Genomic DNA, 27,624 nt, shown 5'->3' with positions numbered 1-27,624 from the left:
ATTCTCTAAATACCTCATAGAAATCTCGAGTATTACCAACTCTCCCCCTTTCTCCAGCAGAAAGCTTGGAAAAGCGGGACGCATATTACTTCCTTTGGAGATTTCCGCATTTATTTCTTCCATCCAATCCTATGGCATTGCCCTCACAATCATCTCATACATGATCCCTATTGCTTTTTCCTCTACCTCCTGATCCTCCTCCCACACCATATCCCTCACTATCGTTTCCGGCAACCAACCTGGAATCACCTCGTATAATACATCTTTCACACATATAATACCAGCTTTTATAAAAGCTTGATTAAATAAAACCTCTCCTTCGATGTTGACCCACCTGTTCAAAAATAAGGGCTGTTCTAAAAATTCCTCAGCCCCCTTGGGCATAAACTGCACACTTTTTAAAAATTGAGCCCAAGTCTCTACAACCCCCTTATAAAACCTAGGGAGAAGTTTAATTGATTTCAAAAACATATTATTGTATTCCATATACAATATCCCCTGCCCTCCTATCCCACTTCATTTTATAAAATGCTCAAAACAACTCTTCCAAAAACTTGTATTTGACTTCTGAAGAAATCTCTTCACCCATTTGATTCTAAAGGATTTTTTCTTCAAATCAATATCTGGGAAATTGAGTCCTCCCTGATTTCTCCATCCAATTATGGTATTGTAAGCCACCAAGGCTGGTTTCCCTTCCCATAAAAACCTCACACAAGCCTTTCGGATGGACTTTTCTGCCCACTCAGGAATATCCTCCACCGTCAATAAGTACCATAGCTTAGATAGCAGGAGAGCGGACACCACTGTCACTCTTCCTTGCATTTTCAACCACCTTCTTTCCCATCTTCCCAAAATCTTTCTAATTTTCATAACCTTGGGTTCCCAATTTAATCGATCCACTTCTTCCCTGTCTTTCTTGTACCCCATGTGCGCTCCCAGAACTTCCAAAACCTCCACCACCTTAAAGGGACTTTCCTCCAACCATTCCCCCCTACCTCTTCCTGCAACCAGGCACTGGGACTTACTATAATTCACTCTGGCACCTGAAGCTCTACTACATCCATAGCTTTCCTCACTGACTCCCCATTTCTCAATGTTAAGGTCGTGTCATCTGCATGTTGGTGTATCACCGACACCAGCCTGGAACTGGGAACCACAATCCCAACTACACCTTGTTTCTTTCGCATCATGTAACCTAATGGTTCTGCTACCAGTGTGTACAACAATGGGGACAGGGAACAACCCTGTCTCACTGATCTCTGTATCAGAAAATACTTGGATAAAAAACCATTACATTTAACACAGCTAAATATGTTTGAATAAAAAATTCTTATCCACTCAATGACATTTTCCCCAAAACCAAATGCTTCCAAAACCTTCAATAAAAACTCATGAGAGACCCTATCAAAGGTGTTCTCTTGATCTATCTTTAATACATAAGCCTCCCTCTCACTCTCTTCCATGAGCTCTATCGCATCTCGGATTGAGACCATAGAGTCTGCGATGTCCCGGCCTATGACTCCATAGGACTGAGAGGGCAAAACTATCTGCGGCAACAACTCCTTCATACGAATTGCCATAACCCTCGCCAAGATTTTATAATCCATATTTAATAATGTGATGGGCCTCCAATTCTTCAGATCCCTTCTATCCCCTTTATTTTTATATAAGCCAAGCTTATGACACCTCTCCTCATAGATGGGGCCAGGCTTCCCTCAATTTTAATTTCCTTAAAAACTCCTAAGAGCAATGGACTTAAAATCTCAAAAAATTATTTATAAAATTCTGCACTTAGTTCATCGGACCCTGGGCTTTCCGCCGCCGCCCCCCCCGCCCCACCTCATTCCACTTATTGCTACTTTTATTTCCGCTAATCCTACTTCTTTGTTACACATGCTTCTCTCATCCTCCTTTAAATCCTCATCAATAAAAGCACTAACCTTCTCCATTGCCAAATTGGAAATGTCTTCTTTTGTATATAACTCTTGATAAAAGCTGCTAGCCACTTCTAAAATCTCCCCCACTTTCATGAATGATCTTCTCCCCAACCTTCAACTCTCCAATTAATGATAATCTCTGTCGCAGCTTCTCTTGCTCTAGAAAATATCTAGTGCATCTTTCGCCCTCCAATGCATCTCTAGCCTTTGCACGGAGAATGGCCCCCTTGCATTTTTAAGCTTGCAATAATTCCCACTCTTCCTTTAGCACCCGGAACTTAGTCTCAGCTTTCTTATCCCCTCCGTCAACTGCTTTACAGACATCCATAAACCTTGTGTTTATATACTCTTCTCGACGCCGGTTAGCTGCCATTCTCTTTTTCCCATAACATATCGAAAAAACTTTTACCTCATATTTGAAATTGTCCCACCAAACTCTTCTTTCTTTCAAGAACAAAGGTTCCTTCCAAGCATTCTTTATTATATTTAAAATCCATTCTTTATAAGCAATTTCTTTCAGGTATTGATTGTTTAAAATCCACAGCCCTGAACTGATCTTAACTCTGCTGTTCCTAATTCTAAGAACCAAAGCCGAGTGGTCACTAAAAAATACATTTTTAATAATAAATCTCCATCACCTCAGAACTTAACCCTTCCCACATTAACACAAAATCTATTCGGCTCTGTTTTAAAACATCACCCACCCAACCTGTTCTGGTGAACTCCTTTTTTATGGGGTTCCGGTCCCTCCATAAGTCTCTCAAATTTAAATTTGCCATAATTTTTACAATCATCCCTCTGGAGTTATCATCCTTAAAGGTCATCTGGGCTGAAATGTCCATCCGAGATAAAAATACATTAAAATCCTCCACTATACAAGGATTTTCCACCTCTGCCACTTCAGTGAATAACCCCTGAAAAAACTTGCGACGCTTGCAATGGTCGTTCGGTGCATAGATATTAAAGAGATCGCAATTAAATGCCTCCATTTTTACCCTTAGCCGTAAAAATCTCCCCTCAGTGTCCTTGTCCACCAAGGCAACATTCTCTTTTATGGACGGACTCACCAAAACAGCCACCCCTCTGTGGTTATTGTTTGCACAACTTGCAAACACCTCTCCCTTCCAAACCTTCTGAACTCTTTCTAGGATATCCTCATCCCAAAAGGTTTCTTGCAGACACAACAAGTCTGTGCCTTTAAAACCCTGCAACAACTGCTGCAATTTCTTCTCACCCCTCAGTCCGTTCACATTAATCGAGACCAATGTAATCATGGCTCCGAAGAAGGGAAGTATGCCTGATAATTTCCCCATCATTTAATCTTTGGTCCTTCCCTCCTCTCATGCTCCTTCCCAACTTTTTGGCCAGTTGTTGCTTTTTCCTGCAGCCTCCGACTCTTTTTCACCTCCTGTTTGAACCGTCCCTGCTGTTTCAGCCTCTTCCTTGCATTAAGTTTGGGCCAAGGAGCTGCCTTTTCTCCCTCCTTCTGCCCCTCACTAACCTTTCCCTTTCCACATGATGCCACCCCACCCCCCACTTCCAAGTCTCTATCCCCCTCTAATTCCTCACTCTCAAGCTCTTCTGTAACCCTCTGTGCCTGCTCCCCATCAGATACATAATCCTGCTCCCCATCAGACACATCCTCTCGCATAGAGAGTCTTCCTGCTATCGCAATTTCTCCAACAGTGCCGCTCCCTTCGACCTCATCTCCACCTCTGACCCTTGCTCCCTGATCCTTCTCCCTCTGGGACAATGGCGCACCTATATTGCTCCCTTCTGCCATCTTTGTCTCGCCGCTCCTGTCCTGCTGCCCCTTTAAGGCTCCTGCCACTTGCACCCTCTCCTTGTCTTGCCCCCTCCTGCTCACCGCGATGTCCGACTCCCCGTCTTTCTTTGGCGTACTTACATTTACCATGCACCCCGCTCCCACCTCCTCTCCCCCTGCGGACACCAGATTCTTTAGGGAGAGCTGAACCGTATTAAGGCTCGAGTCTACACTCGACCCTTGCTGCCCGCTGCTGTCTTTGTTCTTTTCCACTGTACTTGGTGTGTTTTCCACCATCTCCATCCTGTTCTCTGCTCTGCAATTTTTTGCCTCTTCCTGTTTTCTTTTCTCTTTCAATTTACCAGCTGTGTCCTCCAACTGCTCGGCTCTTCCAACCATTCCACTCACACTCCTGCTCCTTCTCCCATCTCCTCGTCACTCATAGAGCTTCCTTCTGCCTCACACTCACAGTGGGTGGGGCCTTTCTGACACACCCCACAGCTCTCCGCCTTGCTGCTCCGAGCGATGTGTCCAGACTCGCCGCAATTATAACAGTACAAGTCTGGACAGTTTCTTACAAGATGGTCATGTCCAAGACAATAATAACAAACCTTCACTTGGTTATCATGCAGTACTCAGAAGTACTGCACTCCTTCCATTGTCTCGAATTTCATGCTGTACGGTAATGACTTCACCCCCTCTGGGAACTGCACCTTTACGTAACGGGTTCCATTTGCTACCCGTGTTCCTGGATCTCCTCTTTATTGCTGAGCAAATTTTAATGTCCCACGACTCCAACTTTTTGATTAGCACATTGTCCTCAATATAAACCAGCAAGTTTAAGAATGAGACCACCACCACTTCCGAATATAGCAGAGATACCTCCAAGAACTTATCGCGAACTTTCAAACTAAGTAAAAGTCTTTCCACCTCCTCTCGGCTACTGACCGTCACCTCAAACCCAACATTCGGCTTTGGTCGGCAGGCAAAGCAGCTTCCCTCACCACAGTCCTCATGTACCGCTTAGATAATATCCCAAGCTCGTAACTCCTTATCCTCGCACTGAACCACCACCGTGTTTTCTTTTCCAAACCACCTGGGATCCTGGCCCAAATCTTTGGGCCTTTTTCTTTCCCTTCCAACCACAGTTTATCCCCTAATTAAATTCATCTTGGGAACACTGTCCTCTGAGGGGCCCGGCACTCCGGACCCCTTAGCAGCCAAAAAGGCCCTAAAACCTGAAAAGAAACCACCAACTTTTTACAAACTCACTCCAACTCCCTGCAGAAATCAGGCAACCAGTAACACCTGCTCACTCCTACCCCTCCCACCTACAGGGTGCTACCCACTGAGCCACAGCTGACACAGGTAATTCTTTAGAAGACCAAAGGAAAGTGCAAAAGGAATATTGATAAGATGGGGAATGGGCTAAAAAGTGGCAGATGGAATTCAATGGCAGTAAGTTGGTAAAAGAAATAACAGCAGTAATTATACTCTGAATGGAAGTAGGCTTGATGCTGTGGAAGAGCAGAAGATTTGCTGGTACAGGTTTACAGAACATTAAAGGCAGCACCTCAGGTTCATAAGGCTGTGAAAAAAACTAATTGAATTCTAGGGTTTATTGCAAGAGGCAGAGAATATAAAAACCAAGAGGTAATGATGAGCTGTATAAAACCTTAATAAGACCCCAGTTAGAGTAGTGTGCGCAGTATTGAGCTTCATACCATAGGAAGGATATTGAGGCTTTAGTGAGAGTACAATGCAAATTTATTAGGATGCTGCCTGGTATCAAAATACAAATACCAAGAAAGACTTGAAAAGTTGAGGGCTTTTTTTGTTAGAGTTAATATAATAGAAGCATTTAAAATGATGAAAGGATGAGACAGGGTAGATAGTAGTTGAAGGGTCAAGAATGTATGAGATTAAATTAAGATTTTGATCAGAGGGCAACAGTTGTGAGGCTGTCGAATTCATTTCCAGGGTTAATGGTTGAAGCAGAAACTGTCAACATCCAAGATTAGATTGGATAGGGGGATTAAAGAAAAGAGGTTGAAGGATTATGGGAGCAAGGTGGGTAATTATGAATAGAACTATTTGCTTGCATGGAGGGTAAACACCAATACGGACTGATTGGACCAAATGACCTGTTTCCGTGTTGTAACTTCTATGTATATCTATGCATAACTTGAACTGTCTCAACCCATATTCTACTGGGTACAAACCCAAAGCACAGAACTATCCACAAGTCAATACTAATTGGCATCAAATTGGCAGACCTACTAAAAGAGTCCCTTAGGTTAGTTGGTATGCAAAATAAGAATGGAAATGTCAAATTGGTGCTGGAGGGATTGCTCTTCAGACGCTTGGTGAAGATGTATTGTTAAGGTAGATTAGAGGGAGCTCTGCCACAAGCCCATACTATATTTGCCTTGTGAGCATTTGAAAATAACACCGAGGATGTGAAAATGGAAAGATGTTCGAATACCTAATGCCGACATTCCTCATGAACCAAAAAAACCCTTTCATGACCCAGCTTCTGCCCCTAACCCTCAATAGAATTTTAAATGGTTTTCTTTGAGGATTTTGTAGCACAGGGGTCAATTCCTGCTCAAGTCTTTCTCTAATGAATTCCCTACCTGAGCTGTATCAAGCAGTTAGGCATGTTGTGACATCTCCCAGCAGGAGGGAGGGAAAATTGAAAGGGAGTATCATGTGTAAGTGGTCTACATTGTCTATTGGTGAATACCTGCCATAGGCATTGGCAGTGGCCTGGGGGCTGGTTTGTAACCATCCATTCAGCTGCAGGCAACAGGTCAGGTGAGAAAAGGAAAAAAATAACAATTCAAAAAAAGGGAAGCTTATCCTCGTGAAACCACAATATTAAAAAAAAATACTTTTCTGTTGAATGTTCTCACTTTGTATCTCCAGCTATTTCATTCTTATTACCAAATGGGTACTCAAACCTAAAGCAAGAAATCACTGTGAATTTATTCATCACAATAATTCTGACCCTTTGTTCATTTTTGTAATTGACAGAGAGAACATTATCTCACCCTTCCACTACATTTTACACTCCAAGCCAAAATGTATTTTATTTAAAAGTGTGGAAACTTTTTCCTGTAATTTTCAGGTTAATTTCACAGTCGAAAATGATCTATGTTTTCAAGTTAATTTTGAAATCCATTTCAGTACTTCAATATAAATGTACACGTTCTATTGGAGATTGTCACCTCTGAATCAAAAGTGTCTCCTCAGAACTTCCTCATTGCTCTGCTCTAGAAAATAAAAGCATAAGCTGAACAGTCCTACTGCATAGGAGGTAGTAGAGCAGCGACACTATTAAATCAAAGATAAAAATCATTTATAGATGAACTTACACATTACAAATTATTATCTTCTGCTTAACATGTAACATCATTTCACACAATTTCGCACACTCCAAACAAAATTGTCATCTGAAATTTTTCAATAATGTTTAAATAGAAGTATCCCTCCCACACATATTTCTAAGGGGAGATTGTCCTGTTGAAATAATGGAAGGAAACTCAGGCTGGTTCGTTAACAGGCATACGATCTGATTGGTTCAATTTTGCGATGTTTGCCGTCCCCAGGCATCAAGTGCGCCTGAACGCAGACCCAGGAAAACTTCCTCTTTAAGAAATGGATTAATTTAGCGGTCAATAAACGGACTTAATTTTGATGCAGAACAAAAGAGGACTAGGTTTCCACCCCTTCACAGCCAAATGGCAGATAGTCTCCACTGTGGTATTATGATGGTAAAACAGTGAACCTTGACCTCTGAGTGGTTGACTTAAGAGATGCCCTTTTGGAAGCCTTTCCTTTTGGCCAGGGATCATTGGTGGCACAGGGAGATATAAGAAAAGAGGTAGGGAGAAAATAATTATTTTTTAATTGAATTCTCAAAAGTGTACATTCACATATATATATTGTGAAGCCATTATACCTTTGATTGCAGTGCTTGTGGGAAGAATGATCTAACATATCCAGGTTTCTTGGCATGACTACACTTGTGCTGGGAACAATGCAGGGCAAAGGGTTGAGGTAGTTTGCTTATTTTTGGATTCTGCAATACAGTTTGGTTTGGGAATGGGGGTAATAGGTGAGAATGTGGAGGGAGAGGTGGGAAATCATGTTGGTTGGGATTGTTGTCCTACATGGTCAGTGGGTGAGTTGCTGTGCTGGAAATCATTTAAAAAATTATCCTTAATCTGAACAAACAAAAAGGGGAAAACATGAATTTTGCTTGCAGGCAAAATTTGTGTGACCTATTGGGTGATATTGGTGACACAGTACATAGTCAAGAGTATTGTTTTGGACAGGAGAAGACCATTGGTCTATGTAGCCCACCGTTCCAAGCCTCCTATCGATTTAATGGTTCTGGAAGTAATTGCCCTCCAACCCCTTTCCCAATAGGAATTCATCCAGTCCTTCTTAAAGCCTGTTATTTTCTGTTCCACCATGCCCACTGGTAATCTATTCCACAGTTCTATCACCCTCTTACTAAAAACAAAAGTTGTCTAAATTTTCTCATTTCTTTTGATACTCTTAACTTTGAACTGTTTTTCTTAGTCCTTGAATCCTATGCCTGACACATCATTTCTGGATCCAAGTTCTCCCGAAATCTAAAGATCTTTATCAAGATCCCCCTCATCCTCCTCTTCTCTAGAGAATAGATAATCTTCCTGATTAACTCAGCCGTTAAATTCAGGAATCAGCCTCGTATCCCTCCTCTGAGATTCCTCCAATAATTTTATATATTTCCCATAACCTGGAACACAGTACTTCAGATGCGGCCTCACCAAGGCCAGATACAAGTTCAACATCGTCTCCTATGGCAAAGGCTATTAGTTTTCAGCTGTCTCTATGAAATACTTTACAAGGGATTAACTATTCTCATGTGCTTGTGAGTTTATGATGGATAATTTAACACAATTTAACAACCATAACAACTAAAGAACTGCATGGCTCAAAACAATTTCTGCTGATATCTATTCCCCTGTTACATTTAAAATGAGAACTGTGTGTGCATGGGATAGTTAACTCTGCTTTTGAACATCTGCATGATTTTGTAGTAACAATCCTATCAGATCAAGGCCAGAATTTTCGCATTGCAGAGCGTGCGGGTTTGGGGACGGGTCAAAAGTTAAAAGTGCTGAAATTGACAGCGCGTCGGGAACCCGCCGACTTTTGCGTTTAACTGGGGCACGTTTCGAAGCACGTCACGGACCCGCTCAGGAGAGGCAGGCAACCTCATTGAGGTCGTTAACTGCTCATTGAGAGACCATTAACAGCCTTTTTAACGTGAGGTTTCAACTTTAACTGGTTGTGCACGGGATTCACAGACCTTGGGAAGCTTGCCTGTGAAGTGACCATTGTGCTACTTCATTAAGTGACAGCTGGAAAAAGCACATCAATACACACTGAACCAGAACTTCCAGGGAGGCATCTGAGAACCTGTTGCTGTGACTCCATCTTTGCTTGCACCTACACAAATCTCTTTGATATAGACCAATTGCCACCTCTCCCAACCACCTGTATGCCTCCTCCAACAACATTCAACTGTGATGTGTGCCAGGCTCCATTAAATATCTGAGCTGAAAGCCATCAGTGATGTCATCAGACCCGCTCCATTTAACTGGCCAGGAAACCCGCTTGACTGTTTCAATTGATGTAATTGAGTTACACGCGCAATGCAGAATGTGCTGTTAAACATTTCAGGATGGCAACCTGTTACATGGCCAGTACGCTCCTGCCCCAACTCTAAGGTAAAAATTCTGTCCCAATAGTAAGGAAAAGTGGTTTCTGAAGCTTTTCAGCTGATATTCTGTGCAGGTGGTTTGGAATGATACGGAATGTTGAAATTAAACTGTAGCAGCTCCTGTGTTCGTGGCAAAAATGAGATCTGCCTTAAGCACTGGTAACTTGTACAGTGCTGTGCCAATCACGGTATTGAAGATGTCTCGAACAGTTAGGAAATCGATGATTTCCACAAGATGTGTGCATTGTATGCCCTTTCCTGAAAATAAGTATTGACTTGTATAATCTTCTACGGGATATAGCATCCAAAAATTGAGGGAGCAGTCTGTGATATCATCTGAATATTGAAGCTCTGTTGGTAAAATGGTGGGCATTATCAGCAGGTGCACAAATGGTGATGTTACTCCAATCAGTGGTGCCTTGGACTCAGGGATGCCACATGACTGGTAAAATTGTATCAACAACAACAACTTGCATTTAGATAGCACCTTTACTGTAGTAAAACATCCCAAGACGCTACACAGGAGCTTCAGCAAACAAAAATTGACACTAAGCCACAGAAGGACAGGTGACCAAAAGCTTTGTCAAAGAGGAAGGCTTTAAGGAGTATCTTAAAGGAGAGAGCGAGGTAGAGAGGTGAAGAGGTTTAGGGTGGGAATTCCAGAACTTAGGGCCTAGGCGGCTGAAGGCAACCTCTCCAACTGGTGCTATATGCAGCTGCTGTACTTAATATTGGGCCTGAATTTACGGTCGGAGGCTCTGACCGGCAAAAAACCTATGAACTTACCTTCTGCCTCAGGATCCATGGAGACTCGTGCTCCTGGCCCTCTATCCATAGACATATGCAGAGGCTCATGTACCCCAGGGGCGCAGGTGTTTCACAAGCGCCCCTGGAATCACGTGGGCCAGCCCAACGAATGACAGAAGGGAATCCCAATTCATCTTATGGAGCTTCTGTATGTACGGAAACCCCATATGTATGAATGGGAATACCCCAAAAAAATACTTCTGCACTTCTAATAAATAAAAAAAAAAATCACATATTTAAAATTAATTAAAAGTAGCATTTATTTAAATATTAAAAAAAAAAATTTGAAAAATAAATTTACATGTTTTAAACAGGCTAAAAATAAACTTACCTTATTTCACAGGTTTTTAAAGGTATGCTTTTACCAGGCATAAGAATTTCATGGGCATTCGCTGGGTAGAAGTTGGCAAATAGCCCAACTCTCCACCTGCGGAGGCCCTTTTCCCGGGGATGCGGATCATCTTGACAGATCACAAGTTCCGGGTAATAGTGCACGCGCAGCGCATGCCCAAGCCCAGAACTTGCGAGGCCCTTACGGGCGCGTACACACCTCGTACGCACCCATAGGGGCCGCAAAAATACGGCCCAATATGTGTCAATGGCATAGAAATTGACTGTGGCAGTGAACGTGACTTTTACTGAAAGTACCATCCAGATTGCTCTGTGGCTGCACATTTTGTTCCAGGAGACAGTATAAATCTGAGATTTCTTCCAGGTCAATGAGAAACCCTTACACATTGTTCCCTGCTGAAGTCCAGGTGCATGACATATCCTATTGCCCCAAACTCCCAGGCCAGGGCCGTCATTTCACGCTGTTGCTGCTCTTCTTCCTCCAAATTATCCAGAATTGACAAACCCATGCTAGAGTTCACCAAAAAGACTCCTTTAAGCAACATCTTTTGCTCTGCTCACCAGTGAATCTTTTTTGGCTCTCTCCTATGCTTGAATATCAGATTTTAAATGGGAGAAATTAACCCAATATTGGAATAAATTAAATCCTGAGTAAATTTACATGGTCCACCTTATTAACAAGCAGGTAGCAAACAAAAATATACTTCCAGGAGTGAGCTTATAAGCATTGGCAAAAATGCACTAATCCTCCATTAATACTAATACACAAAATTACTATTGCTTAACAAATAGTAACGTGTGTATTGGGCCTAAAGCACGCACCAAATTATACTCTCTAGCAAAAAATATTCCAAATTCGCACTATTTCTGGGTATATGAAAAACTGAATGAAAATCAAGGATACAAAATTGGCACTAAATCCTCCTGAAAGAAGCATTTCAAATCTTTACTAGCTATTAAACCTGACTTCAGTCCCTTTCTATAGTGTGAGAATGCAACAGCATTGTAATCCTACAATATAACAATGGGATCTGCACCCAACCTCCAGAGACACTTTTTCTGCACCAGGTATTATCTCCACCCTCTGTGTGTTCTGAATTAATTTAATTTCTAGCCCTTGGTACCTATCACCGTGAGGAGGCCTTCATACCCTTTACCTAGACTGGATTAAATCCCACTTCTGATGTGAAACAGAATAATTACACAACCTGTATTTAAAGTTTCTAACAATATTTGTTTTTTTAGCTTGAATAGAATCAGGCCTCAAAATAGCTCAGACCTCACGCTGACACCAACGGGAAAGGAGAGTGGCCACACCGCCGGCTTTGTGCTCGTTTTCGGCAGAAATCAAATATTGGCCACTGTAAATGTGCCACAGTTTAAAGGTCCAAATCAAAACTAAAGTACTAATTTATTAATTCTTGTAATTCAACACAATTCAGCGACTGGAACCTCAGTCGTATCTTGACATTTCAATGTAGTATTTCAGTAGGCTTAAATCTTAACTGCGAATCGAGAGATCAGTTTTTGACTCACTTTCCTTCGATGAGAGGGCACGATGAAGAAGGTTTCAATGTTATGCTTTTTAAGGAAACTGTTTCTCTCGTGCCCATATCCTGCTTCAACTTCATAATCTCCATTCAGGCACTCCAAGGTGGTCTTTGTTATATGAACCTTTCTAAAACCAAAGTGAAGACAGTAAACAAAAGTAACACTGCAGCCAATCACTGAATTGATTATGAACATAAACAAGCATAGCATCTTCACCAGGGAGTTATGAAGGCCACTACTGTAATTATTGATCTCAAGTAATTAGAGACTTATCGGTATTTAACCCAAGCCTTTACAAGTACCCAATAATGGCAACAAAGCCATTTAGAAATGTTGGATTCTGTTTAGGTGGATGTCAAAAATAGCAAAGCATTCTAGAAAAGCTATGGGATTGTAGACAAACATGTGAAACATTGATAAAACATGGTTTGCTGTGTATCCGATGGCTATTTTTCTTTGTCAAAATGATGGATATTAGAGCTGGTAAATACAATTTACATATAAGTGAGTACTAATTTGTCACAATTTTGTTACACACTTATTTAGGATTATGCAATGAAGACAGTCTATAAAAATATATTGCAATTATATATTAATTTTGGTAAATATATAGTTACAAGTGGAAAATAAATGGCTAATTCCTGTAATCCCTAACCAAGTATCCGCCTCCATGCCATTTTATGCCCCCTTGACAGCTGGCTTGTGGGCTATCTTATCCTGTATCCCACTAACTGACAGCTGACCCCTCATCTGGCACAGCATTCCATGGCTGACAACCTGCATTTTTTCATGGGGTAGTTGTTCATTTACTGAAGGACAATGTAAACAAAGGGGGCAGTCCATCTGTATAATGCAAAATAAAAGGTGTAAAACATGTAGCTTGGGAGAGTTATCATAAGTTACAATATTGTTTTCTCCCCACCGCGTGCAGACCCTTCTCCCCTCTACAACTTTCCTCGTTTTGTCTGTTCTCAGTAGATCCACAAATAAATTTGGAAATCAGCACTTAAAACTGGATAGATACTGATGGAATATTCTGTTGGTACTTACTATTACCAGTTCAGTCAACTTCTTATCCTCATCCAGGTTGGTCTTAGATTCACCTGTAAGCTATGTCATTGAGGTAGCTCTCTAGTCCCTCTTCAGAAGGGCATCTGAAGTGAGGACTCTCCACAGGGGTTCATTCAGTACTGGTATTTACATTAGTTTTTGATATAGAGCTGGAGGTAAGACTTTACACTTAAAATTTTCCCCTGTCTCTCCACCACCGCACCCCCACCACCCGCCACCAAGCTCGCACGCATGCACACACGCAGAATCCCCCACATTCTGAACTTCCATTCTCAAGTGGGTCACTAAGGGGAAGAGGCAAATGCAAACAGTGGAGGCAGAGTGGAAGGAGAACATATATTGGAAGGAGAGTTGACCTGAGACACTCTGGGACATCGCTCAATGGCTGTTTACAGATAGGTCATCAACTTACTCTCCTGTCTGGGGAATCATACTGTGGAGAGGTGTATAGCAAATTGTGGGGTGGGGGGGAGGGAACGAACACATGAGGAAAAGTCATCTTTTAGAAAGCACATAATCAAGTACACTTCAGTACAGTAGACTCCAGGACATTTTTTACACAGAATGTGTGGGTGGACAGATTGTATGTTTTTTTTGTGTAATTACACATATCTATAATGAAAAAGTGTCACACATTCCATCATTTGGTATAATTTATTTAACATTTCATATCTAATGTTTCATTACTTTATAATGTGCCACATAAACAGTAAGTTAATGAACGAAATATTGCACCAACCACAACTCATTCACTTGTAAGTCATCTATAACTTCCTCACTTATGAGTTATTAGTTCATCCACACACAAAATAAATTCTACATTTCACAAATTCCAGTTACCTGGAGCTGCTACTTTCCAGCATTGACAGACTAATAAACAATGGAAGTTTTTGCAAATAACATCACTGTGCATCTCCCCCTGTCTCTGATACATCATTCTTTTACTGGTTTCAAAGACTCAAACATTTGATCAGAATTAATTTTTTTCTGGCTGCTGTTTAAGTGACAGATTTTAGACAAGAAAAAATAATTATCATAGAATCATAGAAATTTACAGCACAGAAGGACGCCATTCGGCCCATCGTGTCTGTGCTGGCCGAAAAAGAGCTATCCCCACTTTCCAGCTCTTGATCCATAGCCTTGAACGTTACGATGCTTCAAGTGCATATCCAAGTACTTTTTAAATGCGCTGAGGGTTTAAACCTCTACCAACCTTTCAGGCAGTGAGTTCCAGACCCCCACCACCCTCTGTGTGAAAAAAGTTCTCCTCTACTACCCTCTAATCCTTCTACCAATTATTTTAAATCCACGCCCCCTGGTTATTGACCTCTCTGCAAAAGGAAATTGGTGCTTCCTATCCATGCTATCTAGGCCCCTCATAATTTTAAACACCTCAATTAGGTCTCCCCTCAGCCTCCTCTGTTCCAAAGAAAACAATCCCAGCCTATCCAATCTTTCCTCATAGCTAAAGTTCTTCAGTCCTGGCAACATCCTTGGAAATCTCCTCTGAACCCTCTCTAATGAAACATAGAAGATAGGAGCAGGAGTAGGCCATTCGGCCCCTCGAGCCTGCTCCGCCATTCAATGCGATCATGGCTGATCATCCAAATTCAGTACCCGGTCCCTGCTTTTTCCCCATACCCCTTGATCCCCTAGCCTTAAGAAATATATCCAACTCCCTCTTGAATATATTTACTGTATTGGCCTCTACTGCCTTCTGTGGTAGAGAATTCCACAGGTTCACCACTCTCTGGGTGAAGAAATTCCTCCTCATTTCTGTCCTAAATGGCCTACCCCTTATCCTTAGACTGTGACCCCTGGTTCTGGACTCCCGGACCATCGGGAACATTCTTCCTGCATCTAGTCTGCCCAGTCCTGTCAGAATTCTTTAAGTTTCAATAAGATACCTGTAGTGTATGTACCCGTCTACCTTTAAGAGAACTATTGTATGTAACCGTTCACCTTTAAGAGAACTACTTTAGGTGTGGCACTACTTGTTTGGCTTCTGTATACTGTAATACCGACGGTGACCACACCGGTATATAAGTGTTGTGGCATGATTCCTTGGGCAGATTCGCCCTGACCTTCGAATAGTAAAGACCTGTTTGTTTGTTATTCCTGAAGTCTGTGTCGTTATCAACTGTACAACCCACAGACTTTACAGTGGCGACGAGTCCGATCGTACCCTGCGGCAAGACTACCAAAGCAACTAAAGAGCGTCACGGTGGCATAGTGGTTAGCACTGTTGCCTCACAGCGCCAGGGACCAGGGTTCGAATCCGGCCTCGGGCGACTGTCTGTGTGGAGTTTGCACATTCTCCCCGTGTTTGCGTGGGTTTTCTCCGGGTGCTCCGGTTTCCTCCCACAGTCCAAAGATGTGCGGGTTAGGTTGATTGGCTATGATAAATTGACCCTTAGTGTTAGGGGGATTAAATACGTGGGGTTACGGGGATCGGGTGGGATATGTGTCGGTGCAGGCTCGATGGGCCGAAATGGCCTCTATCTGCACTGTGGGGTTTCTGTGATTCTGTGATTCTGTGAAGAGAGGCAACCGCCCTCGTCGTTCTGCTGGAAGAAAACACGAGGCTGCAGCAATAGAAAGGAGGAAGACTTTAGCAACAAAAGCTTCCATCAGCAACAGGCACTGACTACCCTTCTACCACGGTGCGGAGTGAGCCGATCAGCAGGAAACAAGGCGGCCGCGGAGACTGTGAGTAGGGAAAAGTGTAACGAAATCCGGAGGATAAGGGCTGTGCACTCGACCACGGTCGAGGGGGAGCAGAGCTGGTCAGGAAGGTGGGTCCAACGGCGTCGTGAGATAGCCGGACCGCGATCGGCGGGAAAAGCCAGGCAGCGACCGAAGCCACGAAGCGCTGAGACCGGGTGCAGGCGCGGGAAGAAACTCAGCCGCAGCTGGGGAGGGAAGCACCGGACTGCGTGAGGGCTGGGAGGCGAACGGGAGCCGGGCGTGTGGGAGAGGCAGAGCTGACCAAAGGAGGCTGCGCGAGAGCCAGTCCAGTGGCTGAACTGTTCTCCACCAACGGGGTACCCAGCGCCGGTAGAGCCGAACGTGGGGGAGAGAGAGACAGAGCCGAGCAAGGGGAGAGAGACTGCGCGAGAGCCAGTCCAGCGGCTGAACTGTTCTCCGTGAACGGGGTACCCAGCGCCGGTAGAGCCGTGCGAGCGGGAGAGAAAGACAGAGCCGAGTAAGGGGAGCTGTGCGGAAGCCAGCCCAGCGGCTGAACCTGTCTGCTGTGGGGAAAGCGTACCCCTCCCACCAGGGAAGAAACGCGGGAAGCCGCCATTAGGCGGAGAAGACGACAGACGCGGGAGACCGCCATTGAAGGGGCGGGGAGAGAAGGAAAGAGCGGGAAACCGCCATTTTCGCGGGAAAAACCGCCATCTTAGAAATAAATAAATAATAAATAAGAATTTAAAGAAATACTTGTGCTGCTCCCAAGGAAAGGAAGATGCCTAAGCGAGGGAATATTAACGATTTTAATTCTGAGATAGAAGACTGGGCCACGTACGTGGAACGCATCGAGATCTATTGTGAAGCCAACAAAATAGAGGAAGACGACAAAGCGATAACATTGCTAAACTCGATGGGCGCAAAGACATACGGGCTCTTGAAGCATCTACTAGCACCAGCTAAACCGGCGGATCAGACTTTCGAAGGGATTGTGGCTGTTCTGAAGGACCACTTGAACCCCACACCGTTGATATTGGCTGAACGATTCAAATTCTATGCAAGAACGCAACGGAAAGACGAAAGCAACGCGGAATATTTGGTCGAACTGCGTAGGCTAGCGAAATGCTGCCAGTTCGGAGGGAATCTGACAGAGGCACTGCGAGACAAGTTCGTATGCGGATTGTCCAAGGAAGGGACACAAAAGCGACTACTCGAAGAGAACGACCTCATACTTGACAGGGCTGTCCTTATAGCCGCATCGCACGAAGCCGCAGCGAAAGGAACAGCGGAAATGCAGCTAAAGGCGGCGGCACTCGGGGTGGACCAAATTACCTCAAGTACAACAAAATGCTATCGTTGTGGGAAGACAACACACGACCAGAATCAATGCTGGTTTAAGAACCAAGAATGTAGGAAATGTGGCAAACTGGGTCACATCGCTAAGGTATGCCGGTCAGGGAAGAAGACCAACAACCAAAGGAAGCCACCACAAGAAAATACAACAAGGTACACAAGGTGGCTGAGAAGAGTTCAGACGAACAGAATTCAGACTCAGACCCAAACAGCCAGGAGCTGGGTAGTCTGAGAATTCACAATGTGAGTAAGGAAGCTGACCTACAAACTATCTGGGTCATACTAAAAATAGCTGGAGTCCAAGTAAGAATGGAGTTGGACACTGGATCAGCTCTATCAGTCATAAATCGAAGGGACTACCACCGGCTATTCTCTCACATACCCTTAAGAAATACCAAGTTCGTATTGCAGACATACACGGGGCATAAGGTATACCCCATGGGGAAGATAAGAGTCAAGGTGAGAGATAGGGGTAAAGAACACCCAAGAATGAACTTGTACGTATTATCTGAGGGAGGACCACCACTTCTAGGACGAGAGTGGATCAAGAAAATAGACATGGAATGGCACTATCTAAAAGCCATAATGAGTGAGGACTCGGTGCAAGCTATCAGCTCAGATTCTGAAACGGATGACGATAAGACCAACTCAAATATGGAAGACAAGGCTAAAATAAACTTGCCGACTATGGTGGAGAAAACGAAGACATGCATAAAGGCTTATGCTACCGAGAAGAATAAAGCTTCAGAGCAGAACTCCAGTTTGACAGAGAATTCTGAGCCTGTTCAAGTTAAGGACTTATCCACGACGGAAGAACACCGAACTCGGACTCAAACTTATTTCAAAGTACGACAACAATTAGAACAGTTGAGTTACCGTCTCGTACAAGAGATGAAAACAATGGAAAAGTTCTGGGACACCGAATGGGAGAACCTGGAAAGACAGCAGAGGCAGCTAGCTCAAGCAAAGAGCGACCATAGAGCCATCGTTACCAATTACCGATCACATCTCCCTTATGATGTTCAGGAGTTAGAATATTTGCATGATCTAGAGATACAGCATAAAGGCAAACCACGCTACACTGAGGATTTTGTTCTGCAATTGGAGACGGAGCTAGTGCAAGCAAGGTTAAGAGAAGCTGAATCGCAGTGTGCACTTAAAGATATGCAGAAAAAAATCTTGGACATGGAAAAGAGAAACGCTTCTTTACCTGATGTGAATAATGTGGCCATGTTGCAAGAGGAGCTTATAGGGGCGAAACTGAAAGAAGCTAAGCAAAGGATGTTGGAACTTGAAACACAGAACCAAATCAGCAGTAACCAGCTATGTCGAGCAGAGAAGGAGTGCTATGGTCTACATGAGAAGGTGCAATATCTCTCAGCCCAGAATAAGGGACTACTCACTCAGTTAAATGAAAGTAATCGGAAAATGGCTGAGATAGACTGCAGGAATAAAGAAGATTTGATGGCAGTGAGACTTCGAGAGGCAGATAGCATAGCAGCCTTGGCTGAACTCCAACAGGAAATTGCGAAAGAAGCAAATGAAGAGGAATCTTCAGGAAGCCAGGATGTTATTCCAGTTCTTCTCTACGACTCCTTACAAGCAGAGTGTGAGAAGTTGAAAGAACAGTATGAACAGGCCCAGGCTACAATTCTGGAGTGGGTTAACTCGGCAACCTCCGAAAAGCTAGTTTCAGTAGAAGCATACGAACAACTAAAGGTTGAACATGAGCAAGAAGTCCAAAGGCTGCAGGAAATTCTTGATGAGCTCAAGGCCAAGACAGACTCATCGGTAGAAGTTCCATCCATAGATGAGAAATTAGAGGTGAAAGACATGGCAGAACATGAAAGACAAGATGTCCAAGAACTCATAAAAATATTGAAGGAAACCCAAGACAAATATGAGGCGGCAATGTCCGAGGTTCAACAACTTGAAGAACAGATTCAACTGGGAATCCTTTCAGTGGAAGAAAAGGAAACTGTAAGAAACACAGAGACTGTAAGAATGGTCCCTGAACATGAGCTAGAGAGCATCAGGGCGCAACTTTTCCGAGCGCTGAAAGCCAAAGTACAAGTGGAACAGAAGGTGGAAGCATTGGAGGAAAAGGTGGATGAAATGGAGAAGACTCTGATCCACAGTGTTCCCGTGGAAGAGTTAACGGTCAGCCAACTCCTTCATATGCTGAGGGAAAAGACTCTGCAATGGGAACAATCTGAACACGAGCTTCAATCTTCAACGGGAAGGAGTTCGGAGCTCTCAAAAGTTTGGGAAATAGCTGAGGTTGCAAAACAGACTTTACTGGGATGCCAAAAGTACGCTGAATCGCATCTATGTGAACAACAGAATGTTGAAACAGCTGCTCCAGTAGAAGGATTGAATAGCCCGATCAATCAATCCCCGAGGGAAGGGGAAGTATTGAAATCACAAATGAGGTCATTAGTGAAGGATTTGCAGGAAACCCAGGAAGAGCGGGATGAAGATGAATGCATGAAGAAGTCTTTTCAAGAAAGATGTCTAGGGAAGGAACCACAGTCAGCTAACGTCCAGATGGGTAAGGAGGAAGTAGAAGGCCCTCTCGCTGGCCTAACTCAGGACGTACCCGAATATTACCATGACCTGTTGAGTGACACTGAATATTACGAGGATGTGGTCTGCCCAGTTTGTGATGAAAACTCCCAAAGTGCCGAAATCAGGATGAAGCACTTAAAGTCGAAGGAACATAGAGAGTTGGTGGCGCTACAGCTGGCAGCTGATAAGGGAGCCCCGAGAGTCTCCAAAAAGCAGAAAAGAAAAAGAAGAAGCAGAAGATGATAACTATCGCAAATATTATCACTTCTACCAGATCATGCGTGGACCCTACGAAAGGAGTTAAATCAGTTGGGAAGTAGGAAAATATCAAGGCAACCCAGTTGTTGTAAAAGTCAGCACTGCTGGTTCAGCAGGACGAAAGTTCAAGCTGTTACGTCAAGAAAAGGATATGGAGGAGTCACGCTAGCAATGTGAACCATCTACACCAAAGAGATGTTGTTCGGACCAAGTCAAGATCAGAGACTGAATCTGTGAACTGTTCCCGCAGAGACTGAACCTGTGAACTGTTTCCCACCGAGACTATGTCTGTAAATTGTTTTATATGAAGTTGAAGATATGTTATGTTTAATGGGGACTCTGTATGTAATAAGCTAAAAAGGGAGGATTGTAGTGTATGTACCCGTCTACCTTTAAGAGAACTATTGTATGTAACCGTTCACCTTTAAGAGAACTACTTTAGGTGTGGCACTACTTGTTTGGCTTCTGTATACTGTAATACCGACGGTGACCATACCGGTATATAAGTGTTGTGGCATGATTCCTTGGGCAGATTCGCCCTGACCTTCGAATAGTAAAGACCTGTTTGTTTGTTATTCCTGAAGTCTGTGTCGTTATTAACTGTACAACCCACAGACTTTACAATACCCTCTCATTCTTCTAAACTCCAGCTAGTACAAGCCCAATTGTCCCAATCTCTCCTCATATGTCATTCCTGCCATCCCAGGTATCAGCCTGGTGAATCTTTGCTGAACTCCTTCCATGGCAAGAACATCCTTCCTCAGATAAGGCGACCAAAACTGCACACAATACTCAAGATGTGGTCTCACCAAGGCCCTGTACAACTGCAGCAAGACATCCTTGTTCCTGTACTCAAACCCTCTCGCTACGAAGACCAACATACCATTTGCCTTCTTAACCGCCTGCTGCACCTGCATGCTTACCTTCAGCGACTGGTGCACAAGGACACCCAGGTCTCGTTGCACTTCCCCTTCTCCCAATCTATTGCCATTCAGATAATAATCTGCCTTCCTGTTTTTGCCACCAAAGTGGATAACCTCACATTTATCCACGTTATATTGCATCTGCCATGCTTTTGCCCAATCACCCAACCTGTCAAAATCATCCTGGAGTTTCTCGGCATCCTCCTCACAGCACACACGCCCACCCAGCTTTGTGTCATCTGCAAATTTGGAGATATTACATCTAGTTCCCTTGTCTAGATCATTAATATATATTGTGAATAGCTGGGGTCCAAGGACCGATCCCTGCAGTACCCCACTAGTCACTGCCTGCCATTCGGAAAAAGACCCGTTTATTCCAACTCTTTGCTTTCTGTCAGCCAACCAGTTCTCTATCCAAGTCAATACCTTGCCCCCAATCTCATGTGCCTTAACTTTACACGCTAATCTCTTATGCGGGACCTTATCGAAAGCCTTCTGAAAGTCCAAATACACCACATCCACTGGTTCTCCCTTATCTATTTTACCAGTTACATCCTCAAAAAATTCCAGTAGATTAGTCAAGTTTAGGAACTGGGGTTCCTAGCCGAAGAATTGAGATCGACTCAGAAAATCAAAAACAATAAAATTTAATGAACAAACGAAGCTGTACAATGCAAATAGGTCTGGTCTGCTTGAAAGCCTCTCTGGAAATTGCTAGAAGGTTCCGAGCTCAACTGCTAGCAGGTTCCGAGCTCAACTGCTAGCAGGTTCCGAGCTCAACTGTTAGAAGGTTCCGAGCTCTACTGCTAGAAGGTTCCGAGCTCTGACGTCATGACGTCATCATGTTCTTCCCGCCGTTGAGAGATCACGTGACGGCCGGCATGACGTCATCACGCGGAGTACAAGAAAGAAGCCCTAGTACAGTTAACAGATACATTAAAGGTGCAGCCCCCAGTTGTACTATATTGCTGTAAAAGGAATTATATACAATTGTCTGTAATCCTCTGGTGGTTCCGCCACATGGGCCCCCCCATAATTGCTTTTAACAGAGAAGGTAAGGCGAGAAGCGGGTCTGACGAGTCTGTCCGACCGACTGTGATACCCCGGCAGCTGGAACGGAGCGCTAGAAGACGAACTGGCCATTGGCTGTGGTTGGGATGATGCCGCAGGCGGAGGAGAAGAGGCCGGCTGTGGTCGACCCGGTGAGGCGGGCACTGGCGACTCGGCGGATGACTGTGGCTGTACTGGACCGGCAGTCGACGGTGGATGACCACGATGAGACGGCTGAGTGGTGACGACTGGTTTGCTCAGATCCAGATGCGCCGGTTTCAACCGGTCGATGGAGATGTGGTCAGGCTTACCGCCGACGTCGACTGTGAAGGACTTGTCACCTGGCGAGATGACGCGGAACGGACCTGTGTAAGGCGGTTTGAACGGGTTTTTGCGAGCATCCTGCTGAATGAACACGTATTCTGCACTCTTAAGATCCACCGGGACATAGGAGCGCTGCAGGTCATGATGCGACGTAGGCACTGGGATGAAATTCCTACCCGCTTCCTGGTGGCTGATGAGCTGCTGAGCTGGGGACCAGGGTTCCGTGTGAGGAGGAAGAAAATCGCCAGGCACTCTGAGTGGTTGGCCGTAAACCAGCTCTGCTGAAGAAGAATGCAGGTCGTCCTTAGGCGCCGTGCGAAGGCCAAGCAGCACCCAAGGGAGCCTGTCCACCCAACTAGGCCCACGGAGACTAGCACGCAGTGTGGCTTTAAGGGACCTGTGGAATCTTTCACACAGACCGTTCGCCTGTGGATGGTAGGCGGTGGTACGATGAAGCTTGGTGCCCAAAGCTTGAGCTACGGCGTGCCAAAGCTCAGAGGTAAATTGAGGCCCCCGGTCGGAGGAGATGTCAGCCTGTACCCCGAACCAAGCTACCCACGACGAGATGAAGGCTCTGGAGACGTCTGCCGCTGTGGTGGCAACCAAAGGAATTGCCTCTGGCCACCTGGTGGTGCGGTCTACCACGGTGAGGAGGTGAGTGTACCTGCGAGAGGAAGGGAGAGGACCAACCAGGTCCACATGCACATGGTCGAATCAACGCTCCGGAACTGGAAAAGTGGCGACTGGGGCCTTAACATGGCGTTGTATCTTGGACTTCTGGCAACTCACGCAGGTATTGGTCCAGTCACGGATGTCGAGATGCATGCCCTTCCAGAAGAATTTCTTTGCCATGAGTCATTGTGACGCTCTCATGCCAGGGTGTGACAACCCGTGGATAGTGTCGAAAATTCTCCTGCGCCATTAGACTGGAACGATTGGACGTGGGACGCCCATCGAAATGTCACACAGGAGTGTGGTCCCTGCGGCCTGGAAACTGACATCAGCCACTTGTAAGCTGGAAGGTGCGGTCCGGTATGCCTGCACTTCAGGGTCTGCCTTCTGTTCTTTTGCCAAACCAACATAGTCGACTCCCAGGTGTACTGCGTGGAGCTGGGCGTGGGAGAGACAATCCGCCACCAGGTTGTCTTTGCCTGAGACATGTTGTATGTTGGTTGTAAATTTAGATATGTACGTAAGATGACGTTGTTGCCATGCCGACCATGGTTCCACTGTCTTGGCCATCGCAAAAGTTAGTGGCTTGTGGTCTACAAAATCCGTGAATGGGCGTCCTTCCAGTAGGAAGCGAAAATGGCGGATGGCCAGAAACAATGCCAACAACTCCCTATCAAAAGTACTAAACTTACAATCGTTCTTCTGCAATTGGCAGCTGAAGAAAGCCAGTGGTTGCCATGTGCCATCGACCCACTGCTCCTGTACTGCCCCGATGGCACAATCGGACGCGTCGGTGGTAAGGGCAATGGTTGCGCCCGGAAGGGGATGTGCTAACATGGTCGCAGCAGCCAAAGCATTCTTAGTGTCGAGGAAAGCCCGGTCCATCAGGGGTGTCCAATGGATCGGGTCTTTGCCCGATTTACCTCCGAGTGCCTCGTACAAAGTTTGCATCAACAATGCCGCCTTGGGGACGAACTGATGATAAAAATTGACCATTCCCAGAAATTCCTGGAGGGCCCTGACGGTCTGAGGAAGAGGGAACAAGGTGACTGCTTCCACCTTCGTGGCCAGCGGGACGGCGCCTTCTGAGGTGATTCTGTGTCCCAGGAAATCAATGCTGTGCAACCCAAACTGGCACTTGGCCGGTGTAATGTATATACCTTCAAGGGGGGAACTATCTTTTACAGCTCATGTATACTGCAGTACCGGCAGTGACCACATCTGTATATAGCACTGAGCAGTAATCTGTACAGATCAGTTCCAGTGTGAGCCACGTTGAGTAAACACCTGTTGCACCGTTCTCCTGCAGTCTGTGTCTTATTATACACGGACACAACATTGGCGACAAGGCAAGTTCAAACCTACCAGCAACTCTGCATCACCTCCTGGGGATTCGTTCCTGGAGATCAGTGGATTGGAGGTCAAGGCCAGAGACTCGGGCGTCGACCACGGGCAACCGCCCAGTCATCCAGCAGAGACTCGAGAATTGCGGGGGAGGCTGTCGAGAGCCAGGCTTGGCTTTCCAGTCGAGGTGATCCAGCAAAACGGGCTGGCAACAGGTAGTGCGCAGACCCTTCCCGGACAGCGGCGGGCTAGAGCCCGGCCGAGCGGCACAGCAAAGGGCCAGGCAGCGTCGACGGGGGAGAGAGAGAGAGGGCAGAGCGCACAGGGCGCAGCCGGTGTTCAGGGGCCGAGCAGCGTCGAAGAGAGGGAGAGAGAGACGCACAGAAACCCACGAGGCGCCGCCATTGCCACGAGGACCGCCGAGAGCGGCGTTGGCAGCAGTGCACAAGAAGTGCACGAAACCTACAGGGTGCCGCCATTGCCACAAGAACCGCCGGGAGCGGCGTTGGCAGCAGCGGGGTAGGAAGGAAAGCGCGGGAGACGCCATTTTAAGCCATTGGGAGATGCCATTTTAAACCACACCCAAAATGCCGAAGAGTGGCAGTATCACCGCACTTGACAATGAAGTCGAAGATTGGACTACATATGTCGAACGAATAGAGGTATACTGCAAGGCAAATGAGGTGTCAGATGACAAGAAAGCGTCGGTATTGTTAAATTTAATGGGTGCAAAGACGTATGGTTTATTACGAAACCTAGTAACCCCAACGAAGCCAATGGAAAAGAGCTTTGAAGACATAGTAACGATACTACAGGAACATTTAAACCCCACACCGCTGCTGATAGCAGAAAGATTCAAGTTTCACAAACGGAACCAGCATAAGGATGAAAGCAATGCTACTTATTTAACAGAACTGCGCAAACTATTGAAACACTGCCAGTTTGGAGCGGGACTGGCAGATACCTTGAGGGACAAGTTTGTGTGTGGGCTTCAAAGTGAAGGAACCCAGAAACGGCTTTTATCTGAAAAGGACATTATGCTGGAAAAGGCTTTCAGCATTGCGGTATCATATGAAGCAGCAGCACGGGGCGCTGCAGAGATACAACAGAGACCGCAAGAATATGGCACAAACGAAATGTCATATGGAACAGAGAAGTGCTATCACTGCGGCAGAACAACACACGACCAGAATGATTGCTGGTTCAAAGACAAAGTGTGCAGACAGTGTGGAAACGTAGGACACATAGCACAAGTCTGCAGGTCGGGAAAGAAAACCAGCAATAAGAAACCTACCAAAGGAAAGTACAAGAAGGTACATAAGATGACGGAGAATAGTTCAGACGAACAAAAGAGTGATAACGACTCCAAAAGCAGGGAACTGAGTTGTCTGAAACTACATAATGTGATCACTCTCAAGATAGCAGGAGTCCAGGTAAAGATGGAATTGGACACAGGATCAGCCCTAACAGTCATAAACCGACGGGACTACGAGCGGCTATTCTCACACATACCCTTGAGAGACACAAAAATTATTTTGAAGACGTACACGGGGCAAAAAGTCTACCCCAAAGGAAAAATAACGGTGACCGTTATATATAACGGTAAGGAAACACCAAAACTAGACCTGTATGTATTGCAAGATGGAGGACCACCATTACTGGGACGTGAATGGATCCGGAAAATACAACTGGATTGGCATTCCATACAGGCACTGACTGTGGCTGACAAAAAGGATGACGACGTCACACCTGGGCGACTGTCAAAGATCCTAACTGATGCGAAAGAAGTGTTCCAGCAAAGACTCGGAACACTAAAAGGCATGACAGCGACGATTAAAATTGAAGAAAACGCAAGCCCAAAATGTTTTAAGGCCAGACCGGTACCTTATGCGATCCGCCCAGCCGTCGAAGCAGAGCTGGAGAGAGCCTGGAACGTTCAGGTGTACTGTCCAAGGTAGACTGGAGCAAGTGGGCTACACCCATCATCCCTGTGATGAAAAAGTCGTTGAGCAGCACGCTTGGGGTACCAAGGAAGGTTCGCATCTGTGGGGACTTTAAGGTAACAGTGAACCCGATCCTTCACACCGTATAATATCCACTTCCGCGGATTGAAGATATTTTCGCCTCGCTATCTGGAGGGAAACGCTTCACTAAGATTGATCTGGCCCAGGCGTATCTGCAAATGGAGGTAGAAGAAGCATCAAAAAAATACCTCACAATCAACACCCATAAAGGTCTCTACCAATACAACCGGCTGGTATTCGGGGTAGCATCAGCTCCGGCTATTTGGCAGAAGGCAATGGAACAAGTCCTGCAAGGGATCCCAGGGACCCAGTGTTATTTGGACGACATCCTGGTCATGGGCGAAAATGACAGTGATCACCTTGCCAACCTGGAGCAGGTGCTCACTAGATTGCAGGAATATGGGCTCCGAGCTAATCGCCCCAAATGCGAGTTTTTTAGAAAACAGATCTCGTATTGTGGCCACTTTATCGATAAAGAGGGGTTACATAAGTCCCCAGAGAAGATTGAGGCAGTAGTCAAGGCTCCAGCACCGGAAAATGTGTCACAACTAAGGTCGTTCCTCGGGCTGGTAAACTACTACCATAAGTTCTTGCCAAATTTGTCTGCAATACTACACCCACTGAACACCCTACTGCAAACTGGGGTGCCATGGAAGTGGAGTGATGAATGTAGATGAGCTTTCCAGAAGAGCAAAACACTAATCACATCGAAAGAGGTATTGGCCCATTACAACCCAGCATTACCAATTCGGTTGGCATGTGATGCGTCACCCTACGGCATTGGAGTGGTGCTGTCGCACAAATTCTTGGACGGCTCAGAGAGGCCAATAGCCTTTGCATCACGATCACTAACCTCAGCCGAGCGTAACTACGCCCAGATTGACAGGGAGGCCCTCAGCCAAGTGTCGGGAGTGAAAAAGTTCAATCACTATCTGCACGGGCAGAAATTTACCTTGCTGACTGATCACCAGCCTCTTGTCTCCATTTTTAATCCGAAGAAGGGTGTTCCGGTGATGACTGCGCAACGACTACAAAGATGGTCCCTTTTTCTAGGGGCGCACCACTATGAGGTTGAATATAAGGGCACGAAACAGCATGGAAATGCTGATGGGCTATCACACCTGCGACTGCCTACTGCAGAGGAAGCACCAGCAGT

At 45.2% G+C, this 27,624-nt stretch overlaps 1 protein-coding gene across 3 annotated transcripts in view; it reads right to left on the bottom strand.

Annotated features, from left to right (window-relative positions):
• Window positions 1-27,624, bottom strand: part of LOC147117265 (adenylate cyclase type 1-like) — a 524,560-nt gene that overhangs the window by 221,918 nt on the left and 275,018 nt on the right. For all 3 annotated transcript variants that reach the window (XM_085988088.1, XM_085988086.1, XM_085988087.1), the window contains one exon: window positions 12,176-12,317. In XM_085988088.1, the coding sequence (XP_085844214.1) occupies window positions 12,176-12,317 (142 nt within the window). The remainder of the gene's footprint in view (window positions 1-12,175; window positions 12,318-27,624) is intronic.

The sequence above is a fragment of the Somniosus microcephalus genome, chromosome 5 (assembly GCF_052327205.1).
Source record: "Somniosus microcephalus isolate GS21.2 chromosome 5, FLI_Smic_1.0, whole genome shotgun sequence".
Lineage (NCBI taxonomy): Eukaryota > Metazoa > Chordata > Chondrichthyes > Squaliformes > Somniosidae > Somniosus > Somniosus microcephalus.
Note: the sequence above shows the minus strand (reverse complement) of the source record. Positions and strands in the feature narration are given on the sequence as shown.